At 48.8% G+C, this 12,139-nt stretch overlaps 1 protein-coding gene across 9 annotated transcripts in view; it reads left to right on the forward strand.

Annotated features, from left to right (window-relative positions):
• Positions 1-9,185: 9,185 nt before the first annotated feature.
• The window catches only part of KIAA1549L (KIAA1549 like), a 526,680-nt gene continuing 523,726 nt past the window's right edge, over positions 9,186-12,139 (forward strand). For 3 of the 9 annotated variants that reach the window (XM_069223528.1, XM_069223529.1, XM_069223530.1), the window contains exon 1: positions 9,553-9,785. In XM_069223528.1, the coding sequence (XP_069079629.1) occupies positions 9,626-9,785 (160 nt within the window). In that variant the 5' untranslated portion in view covers positions 9,553-9,625. Of the gene's footprint in view, positions 9,786-12,139 lie in introns of all 9 variants that reach the window. The other 6 variants (XM_069223533.1, XM_069223534.1, XM_069223535.1 and 3 more) reach the window with 5 other exon arrangements.

A 12,139-nucleotide genomic window follows, 5' to 3' on the forward strand; every position in this document is an offset into this window, starting at 1 on the left:
CTCCCAGTTTTCCCTTCCTCATCATGGACTTTGGCCAGATAGGTCTTGTAGTCATGGCAGCTAAGGCGTTCTAGCGTCGATGAGTATTTCTCCCTGAGCTCCAGCAGTTTTGCCTGTGCTTCTGGTGAACCATCTAGGTCACTGTCACTTCTATGTAAGTCGTCCTCTAAGTGCAAAATGTCCTGTTCAAGGTCCTGTCGGATGCCCACCGTCTGTCCAAGGCAATGGCCCTGCACCACTACTTTTAAGGCCTCCCATTCAATGCCCCTGCTGGACACCGAGCCCAGGTTCAGTGTCAAATATTCTGGAAACCTATTTAGTAGTGCTGTGCGAAATACATCATCTTCCAACGCTGCTGGGTGCAAGCGCTACGTCGGGACAGGTTGGCGAGTCTCCATTGTGGTTAGATGGATCAACAGCGGACTATGATCACATACAGTCCAGCCCAAGTATTCAGAGTGCGTAGCTGATTCGCTAAGAGAGGTTGAGCAGAGCATTTTATCTATTCTAGTGTGCACATGGCAGAGGTGGGAATAGTATGAGTAGTCTCTACCAAGAGGGTTCTGAACGCGCCAGATATCTACCAGGTTCCAATGTGAGATCCAGGTCGACATGCCCCACGCCACTCTGACAGCGGCCGCCCCCGCAGCGGGGAGGTAAAACGGTCCAGGTCAGGGTCCAGTACCCCATTGAAGTCCCCCCCAAGTAGGAACGGAACATTAGCAAAACGTACAGATAATGTGCGTAGGAACTGAAGTTGGCCCTGATTCGCAGCATGTATACTGCCTAGGACCCACGGCCTGCCATACAGTCGCCCCTCCACCAATACATATCGACCCTCCTTATCTGTGTCAATTTTAATGGGCTCAAAGGGGAACCCTGCTCTCACACACACCGCCGCCCCTCTTGCATAGGCCGAGTATGTGGTTGCAAACAACTGTCCCCGCCAACACCGTGGAGGCGATCCGCTTCCACCTGGGTGAGGTGAGATTCCTGCAACATGGCAATCTGTACCCCCATGCGCTTCATATAGGAAAGTATCTTGTGTCATTTCGCAATCGAACCCATAACCCTGACATTCCAAGACAGTATTTTAGAGAAAGGACGTGTCGCAGCCATATCCTCCAAGAGGTCCGTCAGGGAGCATGTACCTCCTTCTCACGCAGCTCCCTAATGACCATTGCAGTAGCACATCACTTATGTCTAAAGGACCACAGGCTAAAACAGGCAATACTAACAATCCCCAACTCCCCATCCCAAGAGCAGACAAGCAACTGCTGCCCACCCAAATCATAATAACCAGTATATGAACAAGTGAAGTAATCATCCGACTGGATCTTCCGGTGGGTGATCTGGGGGTGGACTCAGAGCACAAAAATGGTCCACCACTGCCCCGCCGGCCCGCCTCTGAGCCGTATAAGAGCAACAGGGCTGAGAGTATACAGGCCCCTCGGACCCAAACAATGTCATCTGACGTCTGAGGCGTCATGTGGGGGAGGCCCTCCGCCACACTAGGCACTGATTCTACATCTGTGGAGTCCTCTCCGTTCAAGGACTCAGGTTCCGATCTCTGACCATCCTCAGAGCCTCTCGCCTCCGCCAGGGAGGCCGCCGCCTGTAGCGCAGCTCTCTTTCCCTGGTGCGCCTGTTGGATTGTGGGTTTTGTCACCTGGCGGTTACCTAGAGAGTCTTTGGTGTGTCTTCTCTTGCCACGACATCGAGATTGTTTGCGCTCCACTTGTTTGTGACCTGCAGTGCCCGCTTGGTAGGACGCCAGCCATGTCCACACTTCATCAGGTTCCAGGAAGAAGTGTGTGGTGCCATCTAGTACAATCTTCAATTTAGATGGGAACAGCAAAGAGTAATGGAGTCCCTCCTCCCGCAGGGCTCGTTGCACCTCCAGGAAGGTGGCACGTCGAGCTTGGACCGCCTATGTAAAGTCTGGGAAAAAAGTGGCACGGCCAGCTTCCACCTGGAAGGGGCCCGTCTTGTGGGCCATCTGTAACAGCAGGTCGCGGTCTCAGTAATGTAGAAGCTTTGCCACTATCGGTCGGGTGGTCTTCCCGACTCTGGACTATGAGTCGGGACTCGGTGCACTCTCTCCAGGGCAAAAAAGGGCGTGAGGGGGCGTTCATTCATAATGGTGGTCAGCCAGGTCTCTAGGTAGGCCACTGCATCAGTGCCCTCAAAGCCTTCTGGCATTCCAACAATTTGTATATTATTGCGCCGACTGAGGCCCTCCGCATCTTCCAATACCTGAACCCGTTCAGAGAGGAGGTGACCTGAGCCCAGAGGGCCCGGTGTGCGGGCTGCTGCTCCTCCAGGGATGTTTCAGTAGCTACCGCCCTGTCTACTAGCTTGTGGTGATCCGTTTGTAAGTGACTTAGTTCAGAAGAGACCTTTCCAATTTCCTGAATCAGAGTTAGCTTAGTATCTTCAATTGCCCCAAGGATCTTATTCAGGGTATCCTGCATCGTGGTGGGCGCTGCACTCTCCTCATGTTCACCACTAGCCAACTGGCAGACATGCTCCTGCTCCGCCTGGGGCATTCCCTGTGTTTTGTGCCTGAGTTTTCCCATATTCAGTTAGGCTCTGGGGGCAGCCGGGATTCACTTCCGTCTAGTGTCCAGAAATGTGGATGAGCCTCGCAGCGCAAAGCACTAGCCATCCTCCATTCGCAGACCCACACACACAGCGAAGTAGTTCCCCAGGCCAATTCTTCACATGGGGGTCAGGCCTGCACCATCCCAGCCATTTCCGCGCCAGCATCTCCCATCTCCAGCTGAACGGGCCACTTGTCATGTGGGGGAAATTATGGGGGCAGCCGCAACCCTGGGACCTGCGTCAGTCACCCTCTGGTCGGACCCTCCAACATCCATAGGAGAGGGTGGGGCAAGGGACACTCCTGCTGTTCACGCTCCTCGGGGGGGCCTCCACCACCAATGCCTCCCTGCATAGGGGGCCGTGGAGTCCAGGGGTCTCCCTCAACCACCTCACTGTCTCCTCACCTCATTCCAGGCACCCCATGCTCCTCACTTCCACTCCCGTGAGGGGCCGCCTTCCATTGCAGCACCGCCAGTGCTTTTATATAGGGATCCGAGGTGGGCCGCACCCCTAGTGCCTCTTCAGCCACGCACAGGGCATCAAAGCACGTATCTCACTGGGACCTCGTCAGTCCTCCGATGTGCCTGCATGGCTAGCGGTGTCAGCAACGCCACCCGGTGCCCCCGGAGGTCCTCCGAGGGCTGGCCGGGCCCTACCGCCAGCGCCTCTTTGATCATAGTCGGGGGCAGCGCACTTCTCCCTGCTGCCCAGCTTCAGCTCCCAAGTATTCGCCAGGCTCAGTGGCGCGCATACGCACCGCCCATTTCTCCGCGCCGGCAGCCACTCCCCGAACCTGCGGCCCGCGCCGTAGGCTGGCCGGGGTGCCCGCCCAGCTCACGTGGCTCACGGCAGCACCCGGCTCATCCAGGGACTCCATCTCCTGGGTTTCCTCTGGCTAGCGGGCCCCCACCCACTCAACAAATCACAGGGGGGACCCCCAACAGCCTGGTATTGTCAGGATTTTAGGCAGGCCGGCTCAGAGCTCCAGCTCTAAGCGGCCGCCATCTTAGGCAGTCAAGCTCTGCCCCCTTACCGACAGGACACAGACTCTTCAGGTGTAATTAGAGCTGTATCCAGCTCCGCCCTCCCACCCCCATCCTTCCAGTGAGGGCCCATCCGGGCACACCTAAGCTCTCTGTTGTGTGTAGCTGTCTGGGAGGACTACACAAAGAACATCTGCCAACTACACCTTGTCATATGACCCACAGACAGGCTGCAAGCACTGAATGACTAAGGCAGGAAAATGCAAACTTTCTAAAAGTGGTATTTTCAGAATTGTCATCTGAAATCTGACTTTACCATAAAAAGGACTTTATTGTTACAGTTCCAAAGACAGCAAACATGAACTGTTTACCTGTTCCCATTTGGAAGTTATACTTAATAAATGTTAAAAAGTAACCCCAAAGTTATCTTTTGGGAGAGGAAGGCCTGCAATAGTGAAAAATGAGTTTAAGAATGTTTCACTACTAGGACATGTAAAAACTGTAAGTACATGTTCTACATTTTAAAATAAATTGCATCCCACCCTTTGGGCTGTTTAGGGATTACCCTAGCGAGACTACCCTAGGGGTGACCTCTATGAATTAAAAAAGAAGGTTTGTGCCTGGCAAAAGGTAAAAGGTTGAAGGCTCCGGCCAAACTCGTCACCATGTTTTGCATCTTTCGTATCAAGCTAAATAAATTGTCTGCAAGAAACTACTTGGTAGTGCTGCCTGCTTTTTCTGACACCCAATGTTGATTTACGGCTGTCCAGGTGAAAGACGGTGTGGAGGAGCATTGGTTGAGTAAATAAGACACATTTGCATAATTATGCCTGAGTGCAATTTCAGTTTTGCAGGGGAAATCTGGAGAAATTCCATATTCAAAATAAGTAAGCCATTACATAAGGTTTAGCACTGTAGAAAACAAAAGTTATATAGTTGATGTTAGGCCTAACAGCCTTACCGTGGTCATCCCCAACTTTTTGCCTGCCTCCCTCCACTTTTCTGACACTGTTTTTGCTGGTTTTAGGACTACGCACACTTTACCACTGCTAACCAGTGCTAAAGTGCATATGCCCTCTCCCTTAAGCATGGTAACTTTGGTTCATCTCCAATTGGCATATTTGATTTACTTATAAGTCCCTAGTAAAGTGCACTACATGTGCCCAGGGCCTGTAAATTAAATGCTATTAGTGGGCCTGCAGCACTGATTGTGCCACCATTATCAGTAGCCCCTTGACCATGTCTCAGGCCTGCCATTGCAAGCTCTGTGTGTGCAGTATCACTGCTGGTTTGACTTGGCATTTAAAAGTACCTGCCAAGCCTTAAACTCCCCTTTTTCTACATATGTCACCCCTAAGGTAGATGCTAGGTAACACATAGGGCAGGGTGCTGTGTAGGTAAAAAGCATGACATGTACATATTTGTTTTTATATGTCCTGGTAGTGAAAAACTCCTAAATTTGTTTTTCACTATGGTGAGGCCTGCTCCTTTCATAGACTAGCTTTAGGAATGCCCTCATATACTTTTTGAGTGGTAGATTCTGATCTGAAAGAGGTGACCAGATCATATTTAGTATGGCCAGAATGGTAATAGAAAATCCTGATTATTAGTGATGTTGGATTTTATATTACTATTTTTGAAATGCTATTTTTAGAAAGTGTTTTGAAAAAATGGGGCAACCCAGTACCCTGGGACCTGGGTAAATGAAAAATATAACAAAAAATGTTTTGAACTCTCGGGGAAGGATATGAATTAACCTCCATGACAGTGGTTGTACCATAAAGAACTTTCTGGATCGATGAGGTTTGTGAGTAATATATCACATTTAATAGAAAATTAAATTCAACAATTTAAAGTAAAGTGCAGTGTGAGTGAATTATGTGCTATTTACATGAACATTAAAACAAAACTGTGGTTAATAGCATGAGGTCTCAAATAAGCACCTATAACCAAAGGTACTGTGAGCCTGCTGCATTTTTCAAAAGTCAATCCAAAATTTCTAATACAATGTCGATGTTTCGACCCCAATCAAAGAAATTAATTCATGCGGGTCATCATCAGGACAGGAAATTGAAATAGGAAGCACCCCTATTTGCCTATTTGATTGTACTCAGACCCATCCTAATCGTGTTTACATTAAAACTATACTAATTCGCCTTCCATCTCATGTAGCTCTGGTGTGTTGTTAATAATACCACTTTCTTTACTTTGCCATCTAATGGCTTCAGGAAGGTCTGAGGGGAGAACTATTGTGCACGGCCTAATAGTTTTTATTCCTAGAATGCGGTCATCTGTGAATAGGGAATAACATCAAACCTGTTGCACCAGAGGTAGGAGGACAGAGAGTGGCTTGAGAACTGCTACAGCCCCAATGCTTTTGCATGTTGCTTACCTTTGCATGCGTAGAGTTAGAATTGAAATACTTATTTTTTATATAAAAAGAAGTATCTGACTGGACATTGATTTTTTTTTGTGCTGCTTGCACATTGAGTTTATGAGTCATGCTCACTGATCTGTATCTGTGCTCCGCCCCACCAAGGAGCCTTGGCTGCTCATCCTATGCTACCCAACCGAGAGTCAGGTGCAGAAGGGGTGCTTGGCCCAGTTGAGTGGGCTCCATAGTAAGGCGGGCCCCGCGACATTGGGAGTAAAAGGCCTCAACCACTACAGTTGGGCCCTGTAGCTCCTACTTGCCCGTTGACCCTCTAAACGGTGTTCTGACGGAGTGAAGGTGGGGTGACAAAAAAAACAAAGTAAACGAGGGAAAAAATTAAAACCAAAAGCAAAGGGGTAGGGATAAAGAAAGATAAATAGGATAGATGGACAGGAGTGGATGAGACTGAATGTGATCGCGAAGGGGACATATGGGAACAACCAGAGAGATGCAGGCTAGAGTCAGAAGTGCCACATCCTAATCAAATGGCCGTATGTCTGCGTCGCACCTTTTCAAGCTGTTTTCTTGAAAGGGAATTATTTCTTTGCATTATTTTTGTGTGGGAGAAGCAGTTTGTGTATTTATGTGTAATTTTACATATTTGTATATATATTTTTCAGGAATTGTATGCAATTAGAGTACCTTAAATTACGTTCATTTCACACACCCCTAGTCATTTCACACAATTACAAGTTAAAATAAAATAAATTTCACAGTTTAGGTGTAGTGTGGGTTCCTTGTTGCATTTTTTATGCACATATTCAATTGGCTGTGCCTTGTGATTATCTTCCAGCAGTTAGGGGGCTGCTCCTCTCCTCATGTGTGAGCCAGATTCTCGTCTTCTTCAGGTCAAAGCAACAAGACGCTCCAGAAATCCAGGATAGGCCACGCAGATATTGAGACTCTGGCAATGTATCTATGTAATACTAATGTGAAGGGCCTCCTTGATGCCCAGATGATGTACAAATAATGTGCTTGAGGGGGCGGGTATTTCTCTAACTTTGAAGGGTAAAGGTGGGAAGCTACAGACAACAAAATGTTTACTCTGATTCTAATTGAAGCGCTGCTCCCTTTGAGGAGCAGTGCATCTGTATTTTTTATCTCTGGGTTTTGTGGGTCATGATAGAGCCAGGTGCAGGTCAAGCCCATTTGAACTATTGCAGATGGAGATATGTATATTATCCCCAGACACAAGCCTGCAGTTGCTTAGCAACAACCTGCATAGGTGAGCCTTGTTTAACTGAGGGAGGATAATATGCTCTGGATAACGGAAAGGGAGGGTAACCTCACCCACCCATGGGGGAATATTAGTTTCAAAGAGAGCCCAGGAAGACAAATGCTGTCTTGGGCAAAGGATGTCCTGCAGGCATGCCACCTTCTTTAGTGGAACCATTCACGTTACATGATGCCCCATTTGGATACCTTCCTTTTAGTAAACCTCTCACACACAATAGATGTTATTTAATTAGGAGATTTGTATAGTTCTGCATATAGCCTTTCAGTAATTTTTGAGTGAATTCTGAGTAATTTCTAAGCACTATATTGCTTGCTTGTTGAGAGGCGAATTTCATAAACTAACTACCCAGGAGTCTGGAAAGGAAGAGGAACCCAGTCATTGGTGGGTAGGCAGGATGTGGGGTGGTGGTGTTTTATACTTGTTTCCAGAGGAGAGCAGAAAGGCAATCTCACCACGAAAGCTACCTGAGAAAAGGCATAAAGCCGAAAGTTGTAACTGCTGTCACTACTGTTGTTGTGTTGATTTTAGAGGCCCATGTTGGATATACCTGATGCCTAGCTTTGATGCCAAACAATAACAATAAAATGTGGCGCAAATGCAGTTTGCTGAGTTCACTTTAGGAAAATCATAAGGCAGAATATACAAAAACAGGACAGGGCGGTACAGCTTTCCCAGCCATCTAGAGAACGTTCTTCCCAACATGAGCTGTTTTTGTTTTAACTTGCTTCTGCAAGACCCCATGCCAATTGACATCTTCTGTCTGATAACCCAAAACCAAGGGGAATTAATGAGTCTAACCTCCACCCCAAAGTTCATGTGCTTGAAAGGCTAAAGAGGAATGTCAGCCATGGGGATATTTCATGGCAAAACCTCCAACTCTGTTTTCAATGGGGAAAAACAACAACAATTAGTAGGAAGAGAGGCCAGCCGGTGATAAATTACTTTGTTGCTCCCCACTTGAAAATGAATAGTATTACTTTTGTCATGTTTGTCTGTATGCTGGGCTGGTTGACATGTGTCACTGGTTGAAGGATTCCACAAACCAGTTGCTCTTCAAGTGTTCCTTCTAAAAATGAGTTGCATGTGTTATTTTTCATTTTAGCCATTTTTTAGGCAAAACATATTGAATATTTACCTAACACGTGTAATAGCCCCTGACTCGGGACTCCGGCGAAAATAAATATCTAGTCTGCAATCCACACTGTCCTGGGTAATGGAGGTAGATATGGAATTTTGGAGATGTCCTACAAAAAGAAAATGCGTTATTTTTCACAATGTCGTCCTTGATAGGCAGACAGGAGAAGATAAGCTTTCTAACCCAGGGTAGAGTTCTCAAGCTATGCTAAACCTAAACAACGAGGGTCTTAGCATGTGCACATCCAGCAGCGATGTTGGCACAAAATATTACTTTCTACCCCAGTCGCTCTTCTGCTGTTCATATTTGTTTATATGTGAAAAATGGCAAGATGCTAAGTGACTTATTTTTTTCTAAAAAACCGCTTTGCCTTTAATATACCAGTTGTATTTAAACAGATTCCATGTATGAGTTGCGCTAATAAACGATAAATACCTCTATGTGAAAGTTATATTAATAAAAACGTCTGCTTTGCCAAAATCACACATCTATATACAAAATACTAATAGTGTGGTATACAACTGGGTGAACGTTTAAACAGTTTTTGATTACTATGTATTGGGAGAAGGAACTTTTTGCGACTTTTAGCACCACACACGGCTCTAAAGCGGTGATTGATTTCTACGTGATTTTATCGTGTGTGACATTTTCATTTCGTTGAAAACAAAGAAGGGGGAAAAACCACTTTGAGCGCGCGGTTTCTGATCCTAAGGAGTGCGATCCTTGCACATCAATTCAGGCGCCGACACTTGAGACGCAGTTGACTTCAGGTCTTTCCAGCGCCGTCACACGGCCCACTGTGGAGAGACGTTGTTCTGTGCACTCCAGCAGCGTCGGAGCCGGGGTGGTGCTGCGCTGAGAGGAGCCTATCTGCTGAGGTTTGCTGCAGGTGGGCTCGGCGTGCAGCGGCCCGGGGTGCAGTTCCTTGCGCACCCAGTAGAGGACCTCGGTGATTGCGCTGCTCCCAGAGCACTGGCTTTTCCCCGGTTGCTACGTGATTTCTTTCTCAATGAAGGGACGTTTCCCCGCTGCAACAACAGGAGCATCCCCGAGCAACAGAGGACGCCAAGTGACCACACCTCCTCTTGCCAGCGCGAGGAGCGCTCGGGCCCCTGGGCACCTCTGGGCTGGAGCGGTTTGTCTGCGGGGTCCCCCGGGAGTACCCTTTGAGGCTCAGTCCGGCGGGTGGCTTCCAGCCAGGACGCGCAGGGTGTACATGTCCGAGTCCCGAGATGGCTCGGCGTGAGGCTGGGCTGGGCGCTGCGCACCTGCGGGCACTACCTGCAGCATGGAGCGGTGTGTGCGGGCAGAGGACAGCCGTCACCGGGGGAGCCTCGCACCTTCTGCTGGGCATTGGACTGCTACTGCTGCTTCTCCGAGGGCTGGAGGCCGGTAAGACACCAGCGCTGGCGGTTCATGCTTTCTGAGCAGTCTGACATAGATACACTGCGGCTGTGCCAGGGGTGCACCAGCCATGCATAGCGCCGCGCGCAGCAGCGGGGACTCAGCCTGTGGCAACCTGGGCAGATGCATGCAGAGGGCACAGTTGTCTCCAGAAACAGGAATGGGCATTCCACAAAATACGCCCAACGAGCTTCACAAAAGGAAAATGTGCGTGTGTTTCATTGTAATACCCAGTACTCCATTCTCTCAATGTCGTCGTGTGTTGAAAACGGTGCGGTGACATCTCCGGTCGAAGCTGGCATCATGCTCCCTCGATGCATCTTAAACGCTACCCCTCCCCGCACCTTATTCTGAAAGTGATAATGCTCGCCCGATTCCTTTGGCCGCATTGTAGTGTGGTCCCGACTTCAGTCGTGAGTGCGCCCTTCAAGAGGGGTGCGTTGCGGGTAGAGTGTAACACAAGATCACAATGCTGTGCTTGTGACAGCCTCGCGGATCAATACACCTTTATTCCTGACCTGCCTGGGCCGCTAGCAGGTGTGAAGGGGTTGCCTCTCAGAAATCCAGTCATCTGCTTTAACGAAGCCCGATTTTGGCTGCATTTCAGCGCATTTGAGGGGTCGCATAAAAGCAGATAGTGCGTGTAGTCGATCAAAAATCCAGTGCTCTAAAATCCATGAAACGGACGGTTGTCAGCGTGTTTCGGTTTTCTTTGCTCCCGGGGCTGTCAGCCCTGGGAGCTATTGATGCTGGTCTGCAATTTCAGCACATTCAGTCAGCGCACAGCATGCATTGCGTTTTATGTTAGCTAACAGCCTGTTTTTTTAACATTGCACTGTTTTAAAGCACAACTATCTTCATCTTCTTCACAGCGCTTAGCACAGAGGCGTTTACCTGAGAACACACCGTGCCCAGTGGCGTGCCAAGTGTGTCCACACGGGCATTGATGCAAGCACTGAAAGTGGGCCCCTTGCTTCCTGGTTGGGTAGTAGACACCTGGCCGTAATTGGGTTTGCGAGAGCGGGCCTCTCAGAGCTCTGTACCGCTGCACAAGGGATAGCTTCGTCCCTGTCCTTTCTCGCTCTAAAGGCAGAATGGCTACTCGGACAATGCTCCCCAGATTATCCATCCTTCTGTTGAAAAACTGGGGAATCCCGTGGCGAGGGTTCCATCATCCGCTTTTGTATTGCCCGTCTGTATTATTAATTGCCCATATCTCATTCCTTAGAGCGAAGTGAACCACGTTTACAGTAATCTGTTCTGTATAGGGGGTTGGGGGTGATTGTGCGGGAGATCGGGAGGATTCTGCCCCTGACTTCATTTTGGTCTGAGTGCGCAGTTGGGTGCCAGGCCATGGTGTTTTCCACAGTGTTAAAAGAGTATGGGCAGGAAGTCTAGTTTGTGCCTAGAAGCCTAGAAGAAATGGTGCTCATACACTGAGGCCACCCTTGGGTTTAGATGTCACTGGAAGATGTACGGACGGACTTCATAACTGCCCCACATCTGTTGCCAGGGTAGCAGCTCTCCTGACACCTGATAGAATCGGTTACATTTTAAGAACTCACGCCAGTAGGCCAGCCCCATTATTACCCTTTTCTAGTGTTGCTATGAGACTTTACATAGTTTGTGTTCTTTTGGCACCGCACTGCTGCACACGTCACTGCTTCCATGCCAGGAACAATGCTGTCACGTTTTGCAAAGCGTGGTGCTGCATCACTGCATTGGTTGCAACCTCTAGTGCGTTTACGTTTCTCCGCCGTGTGACAAGTTTGATTGTCTCCCAGAAACCCCGATGGTCCTGGATTCTATCAGAGCCAATCTGGCGCCGAATCTGCGCCCAGGCGGTCACTCTATGCAACACAACATAAACTGGTAACCATGGCGATAGCAGGCAGGGAATGCCCATCTTTAGGCTTTTCTAAGCACCTCCACCCACAGCACGAATGTAGCCACTGCCCCGTGCTGTAATTACGTTCTAGTCACCAGGTAACCAACCCATGTACACAGGTCAGGCGTGACGTGCCGGCAGAGCTCTGCGGAGGGGCTTGGCGCGTTTTGTTTTCGGTTGGGCATAGTGGTGCTAATTTTATTGGCCCGTATTATACTACGAAAGTAGCGTTAGAATTCCAGCATGTGCACACTGGCATCGCTGTTAGACTTCCGGTCGCCCCCATTACACTGCCCACTTTCATGCGTTTCAAGGGGGAAGGCTTGCGTTTCTTTTGCAGCGATCGCGTCCTTCGTTTACCCGTTTCTTGTTTAGAATTTTCAACTTTTGTGTTCCCTCTGCCACCGACCTTTCTACACATTTTGCCCTCCACCACAAATCCATCGTGTCCCTG

Source organism: Pleurodeles waltl, chromosome 3_1 (genome assembly GCF_031143425.1).
Source record: "Pleurodeles waltl isolate 20211129_DDA chromosome 3_1, aPleWal1.hap1.20221129, whole genome shotgun sequence".
In the NCBI taxonomy this organism is placed as follows: Eukaryota; Metazoa; Chordata; class Amphibia; order Caudata; family Salamandridae; genus Pleurodeles; species Pleurodeles waltl.